This window comes from Sorex fumeus, unplaced genomic scaffold, assembly GCF_029834395.1.
Source record: "Sorex fumeus unplaced genomic scaffold, SorFum_2.1 ptg000018l, whole genome shotgun sequence".
In the NCBI taxonomy this organism is placed as follows: Eukaryota; Metazoa; Chordata; class Mammalia; order Eulipotyphla; family Soricidae; genus Sorex; species Sorex fumeus.
This window is the reverse complement of record NW_026606075.1, coordinates 18692722-18715257: the sequence shown is the minus strand read 5'-3', so window position 1 is coordinate 18715257 and position 22536 is coordinate 18692722. Positions and strand designations below refer to the sequence as shown.

General features: G+C 37.8%; 1 protein-coding gene across 2 annotated transcripts in view; it reads left to right on the top strand.

Annotated features, from left to right (window-relative positions):
• The window catches only part of XRCC4 (X-ray repair cross complementing 4), a 271341-nt gene that overhangs the window by 168787 nt on the left and 80018 nt on the right, over positions 1 to 22536 (top strand). For both annotated transcript variants that reach the window (XM_056112537.1, XM_056112536.1), the window contains one exon: positions 3915 to 4056. In XM_056112537.1, the coding sequence (XP_055968512.1) occupies positions 3915 to 4056 (142 nt within the window). The remainder of the gene's footprint in view (positions 1 to 3914; positions 4057 to 22536) is intronic.

Sequence of the window (22536 nt, the reverse complement as noted above, 5' to 3'; positions counted from 1 at the left end):
CTTGCAAACAATTTGTTTGGAGGGAGTTGGTGAGGAACTTTTAGGGTCAAACCCATCTATGCTCAGGGATTACTCCTGACTCTGCACTCAGGAATCACTCCTGGCAGTAGTGCCCAGGGGAGCATATGGTATGCCAGGAATCAAACCCGGGCCAGCCTGGTGCAAGGCAAATGCCCAATCCACTGTACTGTCACTTCAGCCCTGCTAATAATTTCTATTAGCATCAACTAGATTCATTTATGTTGTTTCTACAACAGTATTTTTCCCCATCACCTTTGTGAGTTGCCTATAAGGCACTTCTTCTGTATTTGTCTTAGTACCAAAAGAGGAACTGAGACTGAAAAGTATGTGAGGAGACTGTTGAAAGATAAGCCAAGATCATTCTGATCAAATAGTTTTGTGTGTTCAGTGTATTTTGTTTTGTATTATTATTAAGGTGTTGCACACTTTTTCTCCACCAAATAGACATTATTTTTAAGTATTTGCTATATTTTAATTTTATCACTCTCTTAGTTTAAAAGCACTTGATCACTTGATATCCCGTTACTCATAGATTTCCTCAAGCAGGTGCCAGTCACGTCTCCATTCGTCCCTGTTGCATGATAGCGTAGCCCAGTGGCATCTGCTCGTTGTAGGAACCAATCGTTCAGAGTCTTGATGAAGAACTCTGACCATCTCATAGGTGGACGGACACGTGATCTTTTGATGTCCAGTGGAATCCAGTAGGTAATGGCTCTAGTCCAGCGGTTGTCTCTAAATCTCATTATGTGTCCGGCCCATCTGATTTTCGATGCCTTGGCAAAGGAGACAGCGTCCCTGATTCCTGAGCATTGACAAAGTTTGGAACTCCAGATTCTTTCTCTCATTTGAGGGAAGTGTGGTACTCCGAGCATAGCTCTTTCGATTTCTCTTTGAGAGACCCGAATAGCGTTTTCAACCTGTTTTCATAGGGCCCAGGTTTCTGAGGCGTATGTTAATGCAGGAAGTACAGTGGAATCGAAGAGATGTGCTCAAAACTGGAATTTATTTGTCCTCATAGATATTTCTTCCACGTGCTTGAAGGCGTTCCAAACCGCTCTCTTCCTCCTGCGCAACTTAAGTGCCAGGTCATTCATCATGTTGACTTCTCGACCTAGGTACACATAACTGTTGCATTCAGAGATGGTCATTCCATTGAGAGTGAATGGAACGTCAGAACAAGGCTGTTTCTCATGAACATTGTCTTTGTGAGCTTAAGCTGTAATCCTACCTTTCCACGCTCATGGTCGAAATCGGTCAGCATTTGTGCTGCTTGGCTAATGTTTGGTGTTATTAGAACGATGTCATCAGCAAAGCGGAGGGGTTGTAGCTGCCAACCGTCTATGTTCACTCCCATTCCTTCCCATTCTAGTCGTCACATGACGTTCTCGAGGGTGGCACTGAAGAGTTTCAGTAAAATGGCATCACCCTGCCGTACCCCTCCCTTGACATTGATGATCACTTCTTTGTAGAATGGTGAGATCCTGGTACTGAATCCATATTACAGCTCACGGAGGATCCTGATGTATTGAGTTTGAATGCCCTGATTGGCTAGGGCTTCAGTGACCGCTTCCATCTCAACAGAATCAAAGGCCTTCTTTAAATCAATGAACGTTAGACAGAGCGGCATCTTGAACTCCCGAGAAATCTCAATGAGCTAGATTATCATGTGAATATGGTCGCTGGTGCTGAATCCTTTGCAGAACTCGGCTTGCTCGCATGGTTGTCTTTCATCTAGTTTTCTGCCAATCCTATTCAGGATGACTTGAGTGAACAGCTTGTAGACGACAGACAACAGGCAGATTGGGCAATAGTTGCCAATGTCATGTATGTCTCCCTTCTTGTACAGTAGAACGGTCCTGCTAATTTTCCATTGGGATGGAACCTTGCTTTCAGACAGCTAGCCTGTGAAGAGCCGAGCCAGTGTATTGATGAGAACTGGCAGCAGGTTCTTCAGGTGTTCGGGTCTAAGCCTGTCTGAGCCAGGTGCACTTTGTTTCTTTACCAATGAGATGGCATGTCAGATTTCGGAAGGCAAAATATTGGGAACAACATATCCATCATGCAGAATTTTTAGTATGTGGACAAGTGGGCGTGGTTATTAAAGAGATCTGAGTAGAAGTCATAAATAATCTTCTCCATTGCCCTTCTGGAAGATGTGATAGATCCATCAGGACGTCGGAGGGCAGTCATCTTGGTCTTGTAGTTGGTGAGGGACAGGTAGGCGTTACGAATGCTTTTCCCAGCTTCTGCCGCATCTACCACCACTTCTGCTCTTCTCTCTTTGAGGTCTTCCTTGATAGCTTCTCTGCACTGCTTTGTGAGCTCAGATGTTCACTTGCGGTTGCCTGAAGCATGTGCCAAACCATGTTGGCAAATAAGCTCGAGAGTTTCTGAGAGAGGCATTTTTTGTTTGTTTCTTTGTTTGTTTGTTTTGCAGTTATCTCTCTTTTGGCATTCCTCCTCAAACAATCATGGAGGTTCTGAACCAATCAATTGTATTCCTCATCAATGTTGTCAACAATGGCATCTTCCCATGTTGTCGCAACAGAGACAAAGAGCTCCCAGTTGGTGGTCGTTCTGGGAGTTCTCTTCTTAAACTTCACATTCCTTTCTCCTTGCTCTGTGAAGTAGAATTTTGCACGTAGGAGACAGTTGTCAGATCCCGTTTGGAATTTTGGGATGACAGTGACATCCATCAGGCAGAACCGTCGACTGAATATGATATGGTCAATTTCGTTGTGGAAATGTCCACCTGGGAGACTTCCATGTCCATCGTTTAGATTCGGCCTTCTGGAATTGTGAGTTACCATGGATGGTCTTGGTCGACATGATGAACTCAGACAGTCTGTCACCCTGTTCATTCCATTCTGGGCCATGGGTCCCGATGTGGAGTTCTTCAGCTGATCTTCTCGGTCCTATCTTAGCATTAAAATCACCCACAATGATCTTGTAGAAGGTGTTGTCTTCTTTATAGAACTTCTCTAGCTCCATGTAGAACTTCTCAATTTCTCCTTAACCGTAATTGGATGTTGCTGTATAGACAACGAAGATAAAAACTGCCGGCAGTGAGCCACATCTATTCATGTGTAATAGTCTGTTTCGGGTTGTTAGGCATTCAAATGAATCAATGTTCATTGCTACGTTCGTGTTGACAAGGACACCGACACCATCAACGCCTCTTTTGTCGCATTTTCCAAGAAATAGTTCTCCAGTTTCGGAAACAGCATGATGAGATTGTTGCCTTCTGGTCTAGGTCAGACCAATGATGTCGTACTTGATCTTTCGCACTTGTACCATCAGGTCCTCGATGGATGCATCAGATGCCAGCGTACGTGCATTGAAAGTACAGTCATTTTCGTCTTCCTTCATTTTGGCAGCCTAGTTTGGTCTTGAGATTTCGTCAGCCTTTCCTTCCACATCCTTCTCAATGCTTCCGTATTCACGGTCAGGAGAATGAGACCATTGTATTTACTGGATTTGGCATATTGCAAACACCACAGATAGCTTGCCAGGCTCTGCCATGTGGATGGGATATTCTTGGTAGCCTGAAAACACAAATAAACTTTACAGGTGTTCCTATTCAGGCATATGTGCTGGTATGATACTCTCAGTAGCCTGCCGGATTCTCTGAGACCGAGAATTAGAGAATAAGAAGTCGCTTCCGGGAGCTTGGTGTTATAGTTTCTGAATCCTGGCCATTGATGGGATTACACTGCAGATGGTGGGTGTAACTGTCTAGCTACTGGAAGGCCCAGTCCCGAACCATGCAGGCTTGGCGATCTCAGCCCTGGGTCCTGCACACCTGGGAGTGTGTAAACACACTACATTGCTTTACTTACAAGTTTCATGCATAATTCTGTTGAGTCACATTTTTATGTCATTTTTTTTTTTAGCTAAAATTGATGATTCCATTACTTTAAGTCCTGATGTTACTGATATTGCACCAAGTAGAAAATGGAGGCATCGGAGACAAGAAAATCTTGGAATTGAACCAAAAATTGCTTCTCAGGAACAACAACTTCAAGAAAAAGAAAAGTAAGTTATTCTATTACTTACTGTAGTAAGTTGTTATAAAATAATTCCAATCTAAAGCTCTAAAATTACTTCTTTATTTCAGAGTTTAGTTAAGCTAATGCCAAAAAACTAACATTATGCTTTTAGAAATTATAAAGTGTTTTAATAAATATACTTACCTGCTAGTTTGTTATTTTTCTATAATATTTAAAGCAGAGGTATTAAATATATAGGTAGATTTTCTTCTTATGATTTTGATAAATTAATTAGAAATGGTGTGTAAAATACTAAAAATATTAGCATCCAGCTTGGGTTCAGTAAAGTGTTTCAGTCTGATTTACTGCTTTGGATAGACCTATGTAACGTTCAGATTAACCTCTTTGGTTATGCTTGAAAAAATTTTCAAATACAATATTTCTTTCTAGTCACCTATTTAATTTTATGAAACTTTTTAATTATATACTGAAATTTTAATATGTTTTCCTCTGTTTCAGTTTGTTCTTGTGTTCTTCTGAATTTGCTATAATAATTTAAAAATATAAATAATTGATATTTCATTATGTAATAAGAGTTTTATAAGGAAACTTATCTGTTCAATCAAAATTAATGAACAGATCATTTGTATATGTTTGTATGTCAAGATAGTTCATTTATTCTCTAACTTTTGCCTTAATTTAACTAAGAGTTATTGTGCAATAGTTATAGTAAAGATATTGCAAGCTAATAGTTTTAGCATATAGAATAAGGACCTAGAGGACTCCCAACATTTTATTATATAGACACACAGTCCATCCTTTCTTTAGTTTTACATAATATGGGAATTAAGAATTTAGGATAAGTAAAATAATTTAATGTCAAATGCAGAAGATTTTGAGAATACAATTGTTTTTATTCAGATAAGTCATCCAGGGACTGGGAGACAGTACAACATGTAGGGCACTGGTCTTGCATGTGGCTCACCCAGATTCAATGCCAAAACAAAAATGAAGCAACAATGAAAAAATAACCAATCATCAAAAGGGTTTGCTAAGTAGTTTATAAAGATTAAATTGTTCACTATCACTGTATCACTGCCATCCCATTCTTCATCGATTTGCTCGAGCGGTCGCCAGTAATGTCTCCATGAGTCCCAGCCCTGAGATTTTAGCAGCCCTTCCTTACTCATCTTTCCCAATGCTGCCATATTGGTGGCTCTTTCAGGGTCAGGGGAATGAGACCCGTTATTGTTACAGTTTTTGGCATACCGAATACACCATGGGTAGCTTACCAGGTTCTGTTCACTATATACCAAGTTTATTATTTTAAGATTAATTAATATATTTTTAATTTTTTAGTTTTTAGTTTTAATACTTCCACATAAATAGAAATTTTTAGGTCCTCAATTTCTAACTTATTTTTTAATTTTATTAAAGCAACTTAATTTACAAAATTACTCACAGTTGAGCTTTAGACATACAAGTTCTAGCACCAATTCCATCACCAGTGTCAATTTCCTGCAGTAGTGTCCCTAGGTTCTCTTCCATTCCCTCAGCCTGCCACCGTGACAGGCACATTTTAAAGTTTGGTTGTTGTAACTTGGATCTCATGTTTTCAACAATGTTGACTCTGTGGTTTGGATAGACACATCTGTATCACTTATATTGCTGAGGTCCTTGATCCCTGATACTATTACTTAAGGATTAAAGGCAATAAATCTTCTAAAGGTTTGATAAAACTCACCAGTTTGAACCAGGACTTTCATTCTTGAGGAGATTCTTAATTACTGTTTGGAGTTCCCTAATTGTGATTGGCTTATTCAGATTTTCTGCTTCCTCCTTTCATTTTTGGTTGCATATTTTTTTCCAAGAAGATTACATTGTAAGACAGAGTCATTGAGCTGAAATAATTCTCATATTTACAAAATATAACTTTCAAATTAACAAGATTTTTGAAAATGCTGAGTACTTTATGAATTTTGTATGTTAACCATTATTTCCACTCTTATTTGTTTTCCTTATGTTCTTAGCCATGATTTTCTAATGAAAGATTAACAGAATGAATGCATTGCATAATTTTTATGCTTCTCATAGTAAAGGATGACTGCAGGGAAAAATTGTGTTTATAATTTCCATTATCATGGCATATTAACCATTTCATCCCATTAAATATATCTGAGAAGGCTGCCTTCATTATTTGTTTTCAATTCTAAACATATGCTGGAAACTTTTTGTCAGCCCCACAGAATATTATTTTCTCCATATATCCTGCAGTTGCATCTTTGTAGAATCGTCATCATTGAATATCTACCACGTGATTTCATATTGACTAATGTCATGCACAATAGATAGTTTTTTTTTATAGAAACAAAAAATCCTGGCTAGATTTTCATCATTCATTCATCTGTTCATGAAGCTTCATTTTAAGAGATGTTTACATGCTAGGAACCAAAGATATATTGTTCAGTAAATAGATATAGTCTGTATCTTAAAAAGTTAAGTCTGTCTAACGTAGGAGACAGGCAGTAATCACATTTCATAAATATATACATATAAAAATACTTGAGATTTCTTGATTAGGGGTGGTCATAGAAGAGGGATTCTGGTTTGAGGAATCATGCTTTGAATTTTATTTTAAGCGTAAGTAGGAGTAAAGCTGTGGAGTGAAAGGCAGAGTGCTGAGACAGAAGCAGCATCCTATGGCATGTTTTCATGTGGAATATGTGAGTGTGATGGGAGCGGATAGAGCAAGGCAGAGTTAGAAAACTGAGGGCTGCTGAAGCCAAACCAAACCTAGTTAAGGTATGACCATTCTTGAGAATTCAACTGTTTATGTGCATGATAGCATTTATGTTTATCAATTCTAAAGAACTTTTCTACTTTTTTTCCTTAACATTGATACATACTATTTTTAACTCTAAAGTGTTGCTAAATATTAGATTCACTGAAAAATTCTAATAATTGGGTAATTTCAACATCTTTTAAATATAATCATCTCAAATGAAGGTCATTGTATTTAACTTATTCCTTTAGCTTTTTTTTTTTAACTCACTTTCAAGCTACTTAATTTTACATTTTGGATTCCCAATAATAACAAGAAACTAGAAAATTGAAAACATACTGAAACTATGTAGTCATAGGGGGAATAGCTTAAATAGGCATATGTTAGCAGTCTTGAACTGCAGAATTATACTACAGTTTTGCCTTTTTTGTTGTTTATTTTTTTACCATAAATGTTTCCCTGAAGAATATTTTTAGATCTTTGATGCTTTCAGCAAGACTCTGAAGTTTTTGAATCTGGTACATATTGATAAATATTCATTAAAAAATTAGTGTGACTAATGCACACAATATGACTATTCTTGGAGAACGCTCACACTGTTCTGTCAACTAGCATAACACGAAGAATTATTTCACATAACCATAAAATGCTATATATTCCTTATTTATTCTCTTCTATCACTTTTTTTTAGTTTACAGCTCAATTTATTTTAATTAATTTATTTTTGAGATTCTATAATTTACAATATTTTTAATAGGTTTCTCATGCATATAACTTCTATCATTTTAAATTATGATTTTTACTGATTAGTATGTCTTTAATTATGTTTATTCAAAAAAGTAAACCAGCTGAAAGGCACTACAGGAGTTATAAAATTAATTTTGTATTTGTAACATTAGTATCATCAAGTAAAATCTTGAGAATAAACAAAACTTTTCATAAAAATGTAAACACAAATTTTTTTTTTAATTTTTATTAGTGAAACACCATGAAGTACAGTTGTAGACTTACAAATGTTTGTGCTTGGGTTTCAATTATACAATGATCAAATACCCATTCATCCACCAGTGCCCATTTTCCACCACCACGGATCCCAATATCCCTCCCACCCCCATTCCCCCCATTCCACCCTACCTCTGTGGCGGGGCATTCCCTTTTATTCTCTCTCTCCTTTTGTGTAGTTTGCAAAAGAGGCATTGAGTGGCAATCATGTTTGGTCTATAGTCTACTTTCAGCATGCTTCTCCCATCCTGGGAGGATTCTCCCAACACCCTTTATTTGGTACTCCCTTCTCTATCTGAGCAGCCTTTTCCCCTAACATGTGTGGCTGGCCTCCAAGCTATGAAGTAAAACTCCTGGTACTAATCTCAGCTATTCTTGGGTGTTAGTCTCCTATTTTGTTACTTTATGTTCCCCAGATGAATGCAATATTTCTATGTCTGTCCCTCTCTTTCTGACTCATTTCGATTAGCATGATACTTTCCATGTAGTACCACCGGTATGTAAATTTCATGACTTCATCTTTTCTAACAGCTATATAGTACTCCATTGTGTAGATGTGCCAAAGTTTCCTTAACCAGTCATCTGTTCTCAGGCACTCAGGTTTTTTCCAGATTCTGGCAATTGTAAAAAGTGTTACAATGAACAAACAAGTGCAGATGTCACTTCGACTATACTTTCTTGCCTCTCTGGGATATATTCCCAGGAGTGGTATTGCTGGGTCAAATGGGAGCTCAATTTCTAATTTTTGGAGAATCGTCCATACTGTTTTCGAAAAGGGCTGAACCAGTCAGGATTCCCACCAGCAGGGAAGGAGGGTCCCTTTCTTGCCACATCCGCACCAGCACCGGTTGCTTTTGTTCTTTTGGATGTGGGCCAGTCTCTGTGGTGTGAGATGATATCTCATTGTGGTTTTGATCTACATCTCCCTGATAATTAATGATGTAGAGCATTTTCCCATGTGCCTTTTAAGGCAAAATATTTTATATGTGAAATAGCATGTATTTTGACTTCATTATGTTTCCAGCTTAAATTTTTTTTGAGATTAAGCCTTATCATGCCTCAAACAAAATATATCGAATTTTATATATGAAACCGTACCAAGAATCACGGTCGACATTGGCTAGCATTAGCATTGCTTAGCTAATATTTGGTGTTATTAGAACGATGTCATCAGCGAAGCAGAGGTACTGTAGTTGCTGACCATCTCTCTTCACTCTCATTCCTTCCCATTCCAGTCATCACATGACGTTCTCGAGGGTGGCACTGAAGAGTTTCAGTAAAATGGTATCACCCCGCCAAACCCCTCTCTTGACATTGATGATCACTTCTTTGTAGAATGGTGAGATCCTGGTAGTGAATCCCTAATACAGCTCACGGAGGATCCTGATGTATTGAGTTTAAATGCCCTGATTGACTAGGGCTTCAGTGACCACTTCCATTTCAACAGAATCAAAGGCCTTCTTTAAATCAATGAATGTTAGACAGAGCGGCATCTGAACTCCCGAGAAACCTCAATGAGCTTGGTTATCGTGTGGATATGGTCGATGGTGCTGAATCCTTTATGGTACCTGGCTTCCTTCATGGTTGTCCTTCATCTAGTGTTATGCCAATCCTATTGAGGATGACTCCAGTGAACAGCTTGTAGATGACAGACAGTAGGCCGTTTGGGCGATAGTTGCCAATGTCATGGATGTCTCCCTTCTTGTACAGTAGTACAGTCCTGCTGGTTTTCCATTGGGATGGAACCTTGCATTCAGACAGGTAGCGTGTGAAGAGCCGAGCCAGCGTATTGATAAGTACTGACGGCAGGTTCTTCAGGTGTTCGGTTCTGACCTTGTCTGGACCAGGTGCTGTTCGTTTTTTTACCGACGAGATGGCGTGTTGGATTTCAGAAGGGAGAACATTGGAAACGATATATCCATCCTGTGGAATTTGGTATGTGGACAGGTGGACATGGCTATCGAAGAGATCTGAGTAGAAGTCATGGATAATCTTCTCCATTGCCCTTCTGGAAGATGTGATAGATACATCAGGACGTCGGAGGGTAGTCATCTTGGTCTTGTACTTGGCGAAGGACAGGCGGGTGTTAAGAATGCTCTTCCTGGCTTCTGCCGCATCTACCAGCACTTCTGCTCTTCTCTCTTTGAGGTCTTCCTTGATCGCATCTCTGCACTGCTTTGCGAGCTCGGACATTCGCTTGCAGTTGCCTGAGCCATGCACCAAACCGCGTTGGCGAATAAGCTGAAGAGTTTTCAAATACAGGAGTTTTTTTTGTGGCTATCTCTCTCTTGGCATTCCTCACACAATCATGGAGATGCTGAACCAGTCGATCGTGTTCCTCATCAATGTTGTCAACAATGGCATCTTCCCATGTTGCTGCAACAGAGCCAAAGAGCTCCCAGTTGGTGGTTGTTCTGGGAGTTCTCTTCTTAAACTTTGCAGCCCTTTCTCCCCACTTTGTGAAGTAGAATTTTTCACGAAGGAGACAGTGGTCCAATCCCATTTGGAATTTTGGGACATCAGTGATATCCGTCAGGCAGAGCCGTCGATTGAATATGATGTGGTCAATTTCATTGTAGAACCTGGGAGACTCCATGTCCAACATTTAGATTTAGCCTTCTGGAATTGTGAGTTACCATGGATGGTCTTAGTCGACATGATGAACTCAGACAGTCTCTCACCCTGTTCGTTCCATTCTAGGCCATGGGTCCTGATGTGAAGTTCTTCAGCTGATCTTCTCAGTCCTGTCTTGACAGTAAAATAACCGACAATGATCTTGTAGAAGGTGTGGTCTTCTTTATAGAACTTCTCCAGCTCCATGCAGAACTTCTCAATTTCTCCCTCATCATAATTGGATGTTGGTGCATAGATAATGAAGATAGAAACTGCCGGCAATGAGCCACATCTATTCAAGTGTAATAGTCTGTTTCGGGTTGCTAGGTATTCGAATGAATCAATTTTTATGGCCATGTTAGGTTGACAAGGACACCGACACCACTGACGCCTCTTTGGTCTCTTTCAGAGCAATAATGTTGTACCTCATCTTTTGCACTTGTACCATCAGGTCCTCGATGGATGCATCTGATGCCATTGGACGTGCATTTGAAAATACAGACAGTCATTTTGGTCCGTCTTCGTTTTGGCTGCCTCGTTTGTCCCTGAGATTTTATCAGCCTCTCCTTCCTCATCCTTCTTATCTCTGCCGTATTGATGACTCTTTCAGGGTCAGGGGAATGAGAAACATTGTATGTACTGCTTTTGGCATATCGAATACACCACGGATAGCTTGCCAGGCTCTGCCGTGCAGCCAGAACACTCTCGGTAGCTTGCCAGACTCTCTGAGAGGAATAGAGGCTTTTAGGGCGGCGTCTAATCATACTTGCAGGTGTTCCCATGGTTCAAACCATATTTGATCCACATTAAATATGGTGCAGTAATCTTGTATTAAGTGTTTTATGATGTGTCGCATCACACAAATGCTGGCCGACTTCGACTGTTAGTGAGGAAAGGTCGGACTAGAGCAAATCTCATGAAGACAAAGTTTATGAGAAACGGTCTCATTCCTGACATTCCATTCGCTCTCAATTAGATGAACATCTCTGAATGCAACAGTTATGTGCACCTAGGTCAAGAATTCATCATGACAAATGACCTGGCACCTGAGTTGCACAGGAGGAAGAGAGTGGCTTGGAATGCCTTCACGAGCGTCAAAGAAATAGCTAAGAGGACGAAAAACCTCCGGCTCCGGGCACATCTCTTCGATTCCAGCATTCTTCCTGCATTTACATACGCCTCAGAGACCTGGGCTCTAACGAAAATAGGATGAGAATGCTATTCAGGTCTCCCAAGGAGGACTCGAAAGAGCTATGCTTAGAGTATCACACTTCATTCAAATAAGAGAAAGAATTCAGAGTTCTGACCTCTTTTGACGATCAAGAATCAGGGATGCTGTCTCATTTGCCAAGGCATCGAAAATCAGATGGGCTGGACAGGTAATAAGTTTTGGAGACAACCCCTGCTCTAGAGCCATTTCCGACTGGATTCCACGGGATGTCAAAAGATCCTGTGGCCGCCCACCTATGAGATGGTCAGATTTCTTCGTCAAGACTTTGAACGATCGGTTTGAGGGTGTTTGTGTTCCTAGAATGAGCAGACGCCATTGGGCTACACTGACGTGCGACAGGGACAAGTGAAGACGTTTCTGGCACCTGCTTGAGCAAATTATTGAGTAAAGGGATGTCAAGTGATCAAGTGACCAAACATAGTTTTGTAAACCACAGTTCTTAAAATAAAATTACTTTTAATTCCAAAAATATTTTTTCTTGAGGTTATGCTTCACTGTGTAGAACATTCCTGAAATCTAAATATTCATTAATTCTTTGAATAGTCTAAGAAATTATAAGTTTATGAAAGGAGAGCATAGTGAACAGGAAGATCAGATTATTTTGATAATTAAGGTAATATTTAATCATTGATTAAACTGATTAAATTTAGTCAGTATCTTAATCTTATTAAAATAGCACTTATTAAAACCCACCAAACTAGCAAAATACTTAAGTTAAATGAGTCAGTTAATATTGTAATGCTTGTTACTTCAACTGTTTCAATTTCTTCTTATCTGGAAATTCTGCTTTACATTCTTACAGATTCTTCCCTTCCTGTAGATCCTTGCTCAAAAGCAAACTAGTTCTAAGTGACAGTGAAATTAGCCTCTGACTAATGTAGTTATAACACAACACTTTGTCACAAAATCAGGACTCTAACCTTAAGATTGTTGATGAAAAAGAGAGTCAACCCAAGTTATGATCATATCAAAACTGCTTGTCATGCATGGGATTTTATCCAACTCTCTTAGTTATATGTTGTCATTTGAGCAGAAACAAGGATTATTAAGAATAATGAGAAACAACTCTTAATTTTTGAGTTTCTCATTAAATAATCCTTGGGTATAAAAAAATATTAGACCTTGTGACCTAGAGAAGAGCTAGATGTATAGGAAAAAAAATGCCTCCAACTTAAAGATTTGGATATTTGGAGGGAATTAACTCAAGATATTTGTTGAACTTGAGAATTGTAAGTCTAGATTTTATTCTGTACAAATCCATTCACAGATTTCCTTCTGTATAATTAAAGGAAATTTAATAAGTACCCTACAAAAGATTTCCTATTTTAATTTAGAAATTGCTGCATACCCTAGCTCTCACATTCCTGTTGTTTGTCGATTGCCTCGAACAGGCCCCAGTAACGTCTCCTTTGTCCTAGTCCTGAGATTTTAAAAAGTGCCATATTCAAGGCTCTTTCAGGGTTAGGAGAATGAGACCCATTATTGTTACTGGTATTTGGCATATTGGGTACGCCACAGGGAGTTTGCCCGACTCTACCGCGTGGGCAGGTAACATTCGGTAGCCTCTCAGATTGTCCAAAGTAAGAATGAGATAATAAGATGTCGCACAGCCGCAAATGCAGCTGCGCACTTCCAGGAGCTGGGTTTTATAGTCTCTGGATCTTGGCCGTTGATGGGATTACACGGCACCAGGGGGCCAGTTGGTGGGTGTGACCCCTGCCTACTGGAACATCGAGGATCTGGGTGGAGGATGCTCAGCCCCAATCCGAGCAGGCTTGGAGATCTCAGCCTCGGGACCCACATGCCTTTGTTCTTCTGCCGGTACCTTCATGCATGTGGAGAGTGGTCTCAGCATGGTGGTGGCCGGTTCTGAAGGTCTTTGGCTACTGGAGCCCGGCTCATGGCGAGGAGGGAAACTCAACTAAAATTACAGAATTTTAGGCAATAAATTGCCTCTCAAGAAAAAATATTGCTGTGTATATGGAATTTTACAAGAAAAAGTAGAAAATGAGTGTATATATCATATTCTCTTATTCTCTCCCTCGAATCATACTTCTTAGGACACTTTTTGCTTATGTGCATGTTGGCTTTGCTGGAAGTCATTTTCTAAGAAACTTTTAGTGATTGGAACATACTGGTACTTTCCTAAAAGGAGCATTTCAACATCATCTCAGCTGCAGGACAAAACCATTAAAATTGTTTGGACCAAAAGTACAAATAAATACTTGTGTAATCTTTAGACGCTTTCATATACTCTCTGTTTCTATGGACTAGCAAGTAAAAGTATATAGATTCGTGTATCTCGTGCTAGGCCACAGACATGGTTTAGTCTTCTATGGGATGCATGTCTTGTGAAAACACAGACCTCTAAACAACTTGTTCCAGACAACCTTAAAATATTATTAAGTTGTAACTTTTCACAGATGTTTTTCCTTGAGCCATACTGAAGAAGTTTTAGCTGTGTGTTCTGAATATCCCATAACTATTCCCATTAAGTAAGTCTTTAGCTGAAATATTTTGATGAATAATAGATGTAGCATGCATGCATTCATGGGGCATATACGCACACACTCACATATACCACCACCTCTACCATTGCTCTAGCTTAAGTTTAATTTTATTAGCTAAGTTTATACAATTTTAGGATAGCTAATGTTTATGCTCAGCAGGAAACAATGCAGCAAATCTTACTATGATATATCTTCACGTCCCTGTAGTAAGACTTATTTTTTTATAGCTATCCCAGATACAAATTGCGTAAGGTGTAATTATCTTAACCCAGAAAAAACTCAGCTCCTTCCTATTATACAGCAAGCCTACAGCATCCATCTTCATGGAATTACATAATACATAAACTTTTATTTAAAGAAATAATTATCCACATTAGAACTCTCCTGGTAATAAACCAAAGTAATAATGCCTGATAAAACTTTTCAAGATGCTAGAAAGCGTACTTCCCAAAAATAACCTGGTTGCAGTTAAATAGTTTAAAAATATATATATATATATATACTATACTAAGATTCATAGAATGAAGTATTGAAAATTAAGTGTTCACCTACTGTATCTTATATTTATAAAGATACTTTTAAATTATAAGCTAAATCAAGCCTATAGTGCATCAGGAAAGAATCCAGTATTAATCCACTGAATATTTATTGAATTAATTTTTTAGAGTAATTTTATATAAACAGCAAAATCAAGCAGAAAGTAGATAGTTCGAAATGCCCTTGTTCCCCCATTTGTACAGTCTTTCCCATTGCCAGTATCACCAGTCTGAGATACAGTTGTTATAGTTTATGAACCTTGTTTGAAATTGCTATTCCCCCCAAAGTTCATATTTTCCTTTAGGGTTCATTCTTGAATTTATATGTTCTGTGAATTTGAAAGTATATGTAATGAGAACTATTCATATGTAAAATAGCATGCAAATTAATTTCTCTACCTAATATATGTGACCTACCAAACTTTCTGTCCCACCTCTGAACCCATAGCTCCATAGTTTTACCATTTTCAGAATGTCATACTGCTGGAATAATAAACTGTGTAGCCTTTTCACTGATTTAACAATTAGCAGGAAATAATATACACTTAATAATTATACTTAATTTAATGATTATTTGAAAATAAAATAATATGCATTTAACAACAATGATACATAATATGCAGTGAATTCAAATGGGTGTCCTCTCCCTCCCTTCCATTCTCTCTCTCTCTCTCTCTCTCTCTCTCTCTCTCTCTCTCATCAGTGTTATAAGGAAACAACATTTAGGGAAACAATGCTTTTGATGAACTTTTATCTACTGCCTATTTTTCTGCATATATATAAAAGAGTCACATAATATAAAGTACTACTTAAGACCTTCTAGGAATGTGACACTGATATTTTTAAAGCTCTTTTTTTCTTTCCTGGAGTTTTGGGTAAGTCTCAGAAATCAGTTCTTGGGAAACAACCATTGTTTATGGGATTTCAAACCTGGAATATTACCTTTCCTTTGCAGTCCTTATGGAAATGAGGTTTGCTCCTGTTCTTCTATACTGTAACTCTCAATAAAACTTGTATTCAGCAATCAATAAGGTAATGTTGCCAAAGAAGGATGGGGTAGGGAATGGATGCAGTGAAATAGAATTGACCTGAGGAGTTTAGAGTTGGAGTACTTTTGGCACTTGGTGGGTGGTGGAGGTGTGGTAACTTTGTGCACCAAAAGTATAAACATTAACAATATAGCAGATGATGTTCCTTCAATACTAAATAATATTGGAGGAAAATAATGTGATGTAAGACCAGGTTTTAAAAGCATTTTGTTGGGGGTCGGAGCAATAGTACAGCAGGTAGGATGGTTTGCCTTGCACATGACCATCCCAGATTCAATCCTCAGCAATCCATATGGTTCACTGAGCCCATCAGGAGTGATCCCTGAGCACAGAGCTAGGAGTAACTCTGAGTACTGCTGAGTGTACAACCGACCATATACGCAAAACATTTTATTTATATATATAGCTATATCCATATTTATGTTATTATATATACACATATACTTATATTTTTATATTATTATGCAAAGTTTTGTTTCCAGCCAACTCAAGGAGTATTCATCTTCTAACAGATTATTTTCATCTGACAGTAATTTAGAATAAGTTTATTAATCATCTTGTCCTTTTAGAAAGAATCTGTTTACATGTTTATACTTTGATTCTTAAGAGATCTTAATTTGTTGACTTATTGACTTAGTTTAAATATATTTTTAAAATGTGTATGTTTGATTTACATGGAGTATATATATATATATATAGTTTATAAGATTCAATAGATAATTCTTAAAGATTTGGAGTAACAGAACTTTAAACTTGTCAAATCAGGGATATAAATTAATGTACAAATACATTTATGTTGTTCATGAATGAATTTCATTTTATTTTACATAACTTAAATTTTATCATATTGTTTATCTTAGTTAAAAAGTAAGCACAGTGGTGGTTTTAAAAATTGATAGGTTTTTATTAGTGTCACTCTGTGTTTACTTAACTATTCAAACTGCAGCTCTCACTTTCCTTGCTACGTCTTTTGATTAATGGCTCCCTGGACTTCTTCCAAAATATACTGATTATGGTCAGTGCTCTTCAAAGATGATTTATTAATTGTGTTTGTGACTCAAAGTAATTAAGTAAAGATTAGCTGTGAACATTATAGTTTTGCAAATAAAATCAGCAGTTACATTTTTTTCAGCAGTTACATTTTAAGGTGGCTTACTTGAGAATTTTTTCTCTAATTAGATGGAAAGGAAAAATATTAATATTTCAAAATTTCAGTACTAACCACTCTTTGTGGACTTTTAGAGTTTGTATAAGTTGGTTAAGTTTTAAGTACTTGTATCATAAGTTATATTTTGACATAGTTTCGAAATAATATGTTTCAATGGAGATTACTTAAAAGTTTAAATAATGTATTTTCATGTTTATAACTCACCCTGGGAAAAACCCTCATTACAGTTCCCAGAGACTGTTGCATGCATTTAGATTTCAGATTACAGACAGACTTGGATTTGTGTTTAAAAAAAAAGTTATGGGAAGCTGTTATAATCTTTCTGTGTTTTAGGTAAAGTAAATTTACTATACATTCCATCTGTTTTATGCTTTTAAACTTTGAAAGTTGCTTTAATGTAATATTTCTTTCTATTTTTCTTGATAATAGTTATTTTTAAGACATTTTAAATACTCTATCAGCATAGAATAATGGTAATTATTCAATATGCCTGGCCAGAGTAGTTTTTATTTAAAATAAGTGATGCTCTGTTTATAATACATTGTCAATATTCAAAATATTGTGCATTTTTTATTATTTAGTAAACTTCATTCAAAATTTTGCCTTAACATGCGCTGGAGCGATAGTACAGCAGGTAGGGTATTTGCCTTGTACATGGCCGACCCTGGTTCAATTCCCAGCATCCCATATAGTCTCCTGAGCACCGCCAGGAGTGATTCCTGAGTGCAGGAGCCACCCCTTTGTGCCTCCAGATGTGTCCCAAAAAGCAAAAAAACACACACACACACAAAAAATTTTTACCTTAACAATGGAATTTTATAATTTGAACCATCAAGTATAATGCATAACTAAATAATAAAATTCTTTTAGTTTATCTTAAAATATCATGAAACTAAATAAAATTTTTTATCACTTTAAAACTAAAGACATTTTAAGCTTTATTTGAAATATTTGGCTAATCATATAAAAATAATAATTCCATAAATAATGTTGGAAAATAACATTGTAATTTAAATATAATTGAAAATACTTTTATCGGGCTGAGTAGTGGTTTAGCAGTAAACTACCTGCTTCAAACATCTGACGCTGTTAAGTTTGTTCTGCCACCACATACACACACAATCAGATTAATAAGTCTTTTTCATAAGATCTTAGGATATGTTTTCTCAATTCCTAAAAATTACAATTTCTCAGGCAGAGAGATGGTACAGAGAGTAGGACTCTTGCCTTCCACACGCCTGACCTGGGTTTGATCTCCCAGTATCCATCTGGTCTCCCCAGCACCATCAGGATTAATTTCTGAATACAGAGCCAAGAGTAACCCTTGAGCATCCAGGGGGTAGTCCCCAAACAAAACAACAAAATTACAATTTCTCTAGATCAAATTTAATTGTGTTACTTTGTGGGTTAGTTTATGGTTTGTTGCCACACTCATGGATGTTCAGTCACTGCTCCTGTCTCTGTCCAGGGATCACTCCTGGTGATGCCATTTGGTATACCTAGGCCAAATGGTAACTTGGGTTAGCCATGTACAAGGCAAATACTATCTCTAACCTTTGTGTCACTTTTTAAAATGTTATTTTTTTTTTTAGCAAATTGTTATAAGTTTCATTGAATTGAGTAAATTAACAGTATTGGTACCAGTGTTATTGAGTGCTTATTCCTACATACACATCTTCTAGAAGTACAGAACAAAGAGAGTGGGCCCTTAAAATGTATTCACCATTGCAAACCACAGCACCCAAAAGGAGAGAGAGAACAAAAGGGAATGCCCTGCCACAGAGGCAGGGTGGGATGGGGTTATGAGGGGGGTGGGAGGGATACTGGGATTAGTGGTGGTGGACAATGGGCACTGGTGGAGGGATGAGTACTCGATCATTGTATAACTGAAACACAAGCACAAAAATTTGTAAGTCTACAACTATACCTCATGGTGTTTCACTAATAAAATTTATTTATTTATTTATTTATTTATTTATTGAATCGCTGTGGGAAAAGTTACAAAGCTTTCAGGTTTAGCTCTCGGTCGTGCAAATATCAATCACGTTTCCCTTTACCAATACTTATTTTTCACCACGAAGAACCCCAATAAACCCCCACCCCCCACCCCCCCAAATGCCTGTGGGGCAGATGAATTCTAGTTAACACTCTGTCTACTTTGACTAGCTTCATTGTTTCGATAAAAGTTGCACCATTATTATTACTAATAAAAAATTTTTTTAAAAAAATGTATTCACCAATCGGGGAGAAAAAGCATTAGAGGGAATTAATTAGTAGCATAGATATTCCCTCATTTGGCTACATTATAATTTCTGATTAATTAATTTGTGTGATGGCTAAAGGTAGTAAGTTTGAGTGTGCTGTTATTAACAGGTACAAAAACTATGATAAATGTATGCACTTCTCAAAGAAGAAAGTTGCTAATACATTTGAAAAACTGGAATATGGGGCCTAAGCGATATTACAACAAGTAGAGCGTTTGCCTTGCTAGCGGCTGACCTGGGTTCAGTCATCAGCATCCCAGATGATCTGCCAAGCATGGCCAGTAGTGATTCCTAAGTGCAGAGCCAGGATAACCCCGGAACATCCCCAGGTGTGACCCTACAAGCACATCCCCCCCAAAAAAAAGATAAATGGAATAAGGAGATGGGAGATGGGACAGTCAGGTAACACTGGCTGGAAGCCGTTGCGTTTTGCCTTGTAGAGTGATGGTTACTGGATGTTCACATTGAAGATAGATAATGCAAACTGATAAATTGAACCTTGGCTTCTTTTCTTTCAGTTAAGCAGAAAGCCCTTTTGCCACCCTTTGCATTTAAGTTTTACCCGGGCACAGAACTACATTTCTCATCCTCACTGGCAATGAGGGATAGCTTGGTGACAAATTCCCCCCCATGGGGTGTGATCATAAATGGAATGTGCAATTTTGGAATCTTGCGCCCCCTCCCCCCCAACCTTTCTCTAGCGAGAAAATAATTCACCTAACATTTAGTGAAAGCATCTGAAGAGAAGGTAGAGCAACAAGAGTGGAAGAATCATAGTCCTTGAAAAATCTCCAGTAGTGGCCTCAACTACTCCAAGACTTTTGTGTTAGAAACAAATGCCCTGTTTGACTAAGCCATTGTGTTTTGGGGATGTCATTGTTAGAGAAATTTGCACTGTTCCCTGTGTAAAAAGGCTTTTTCTTGTCAGGGAACATAAACAAAGTGCACTGAAGCACTGTAGCACTATCGTCCCATTGTTCATCGATTTTCTTGAGTGGGCCCAGTAACGTCTCCATCATGAGACTTGTTGTTACTGTGTTTGGCATATCGAATACGTCACAGGGAGCTTGCCAGGCTTTACCGTGCGAGCAAGATACTCTCGGTAGCTTGCCAGGCTCTCCAAGAGGGGTGGAGGATTTGAAACCGGCTTGGCTGGGCCAGCTGCGCGCAAGGCAAACATCCTACCGCTGTGGAAATACATGAAGGGAATTTCTGATGATAGGGGACTAGGGACCATATTGTGAATGGCATAGAGAAGTGATTAATCATATTTCAGATCAGAAATGGACTTAAATGTTAAATTGATTTGGATTTTGTTTTATGTTTATTTTTGTTTGGGAACCACACTTCATGGTGCTCAGGGACTGTTCTTATACCTGTACTCAGGAGTTACCCTGGTTGTACTTGGGTGATCTGGGTTTTGAATCAGAATTGAATACATGCAAAGCAAGTGCCTTACCTCCTGTGCTCTTTTCAGCATTAATTTGGACTTCTTTAATGGAGGCAGTATAGAGCAGGTAATAGTTTTGAGCCAAAAATTGGCATAACAGCAGTTAGAAAAATTTTCTTAGAAATTATACTTGATGAAGATATGTTCACACACACACACATATACAGATGTCAGTGAAGATAGAATAGGAATCTATGAAGAGTTATCTGAAGAAAACTGATTTTTTATAAGGGAAGGAAATCAGGAGGGCAGGTAAAGGAAAGGAAGGGCATTAGTCTCCTTTCCTCTTACCAGCAAAGACCTAAGATGCTCACTTGTATTAAAAATCTTTTTTCAACATGGTCTTTCTCAAAGTACGTTATCTCTTTCTTTTGAAATCAGCCTGCACAAATGCTGGATAAGCAAAAGCTGAGCTGGTGTTCATAAGTAATGACTTCTAAATATACTGCTTTGGGAAGTTCAGAAATTATCCTGCAAAAAAGAGGAATTCATTGCAAAATTAATTAAAAGCAAAAAACAAAAACAAAAAAAAACCCTTCACATCCTAAGGCTCATATGATAACTGTCAGGTAGTAGATGTTTTATACTATTGTCAAGTAATCAAATGATAAATTGATCTAATCAGTTATGACATAATGGAAATATTAAGTTGTCCTCACCTATCTCGATGTGTTACACTATTTGTATAATAACAAAGTCTAAAATTGACTCATCCTTAACTTCTTCCTTTTCTTGAACCCACCAGCCATCCTTCTATCTTGTGTTATCTGCCTATCTCTTGGATATAACCATCTGTCAAAACCTAATCACTTGCTGTCCCTAACCCACTGTCTAAGCCACAATCATCTTTTACCTGGAGTACTGAAAACCCCTCCTTTTGATCTCTCCCATATTCATTTCTCCATTCTTCTATTCATTATAAAATTCTTTTAAAAAATTAGATTTTATTAAATTGTATTAAATCATATTAAATTAAAATCTTTGTGTTTCTCCTGTGTCTTCTTGCTGCTTCTGCCTTTCCTAAGGTATTCCGATGAACTTCCATTATGCTTAAAATCTAAATTTATTCACATAGATTGCATGCTCTGAGTGACCCTTTCCCTGCTTCTTGAAACTATAATTCATACATTTGTTCAACAAAGATTTGTGAACCAAAGACAGATACAATCAATTCTCATTCACAGTAAATACACTCTCTGAAGTTACTGTGAACACTGAATTAACAAACACTGAATCACCATTCGTAGAAATGCCATGTTCAGTCGTTCGAGCCCTTGGTCACAAAAAAGTTTTGTCAACCCTGAACTAAGTTTTATGTATGTTTCTGTTTAAATGAACCATAATATATAGTATCATTAAGCTCATGGCCAACAACACTGTAACTCATTCCTGAATGAAGCTTAACCTAACACCTTGTTTATTTTATCTTCTCCTTCTGATGTCCATATATCTAAGTTCGAATGAAGATTATCTCCAAATGAAGTTAAATATTTGTTGTCAAATTATAATGCAATAGCACAGCTGGTAGGGCATTTGCCTTGCACGCAGCTGACCTGATTGACCCAAGTTCGATTCTTCTGCCCCTTTCGGAGAGCCTAGCAAGCTACCAAGTATTACCCATGATGTAGTCGATATGCCAAACACAGTAACAAGTCTCACAATGGAGATGTTACTGGGCCCGTACAACTAAGTCAATGAACAATGGGAGGACAGTGCTGCAGTGCTACAAATTATAATATAAAAATTGTTATGCTTAGTAGCACTGACTTGAATGATTTTGTAAGGTAAAGGTAAAGGTAAGGTAAAGGCCCTCCCGCTTATCGTCGATTTGCTCGAGCGGGCCCAGTAACGTCTCCATTGGAGACTTTGTTGTTACTGTGTCTGGCATATCAAATACTCTCGGTAGCTTGCCGGGCTCTCC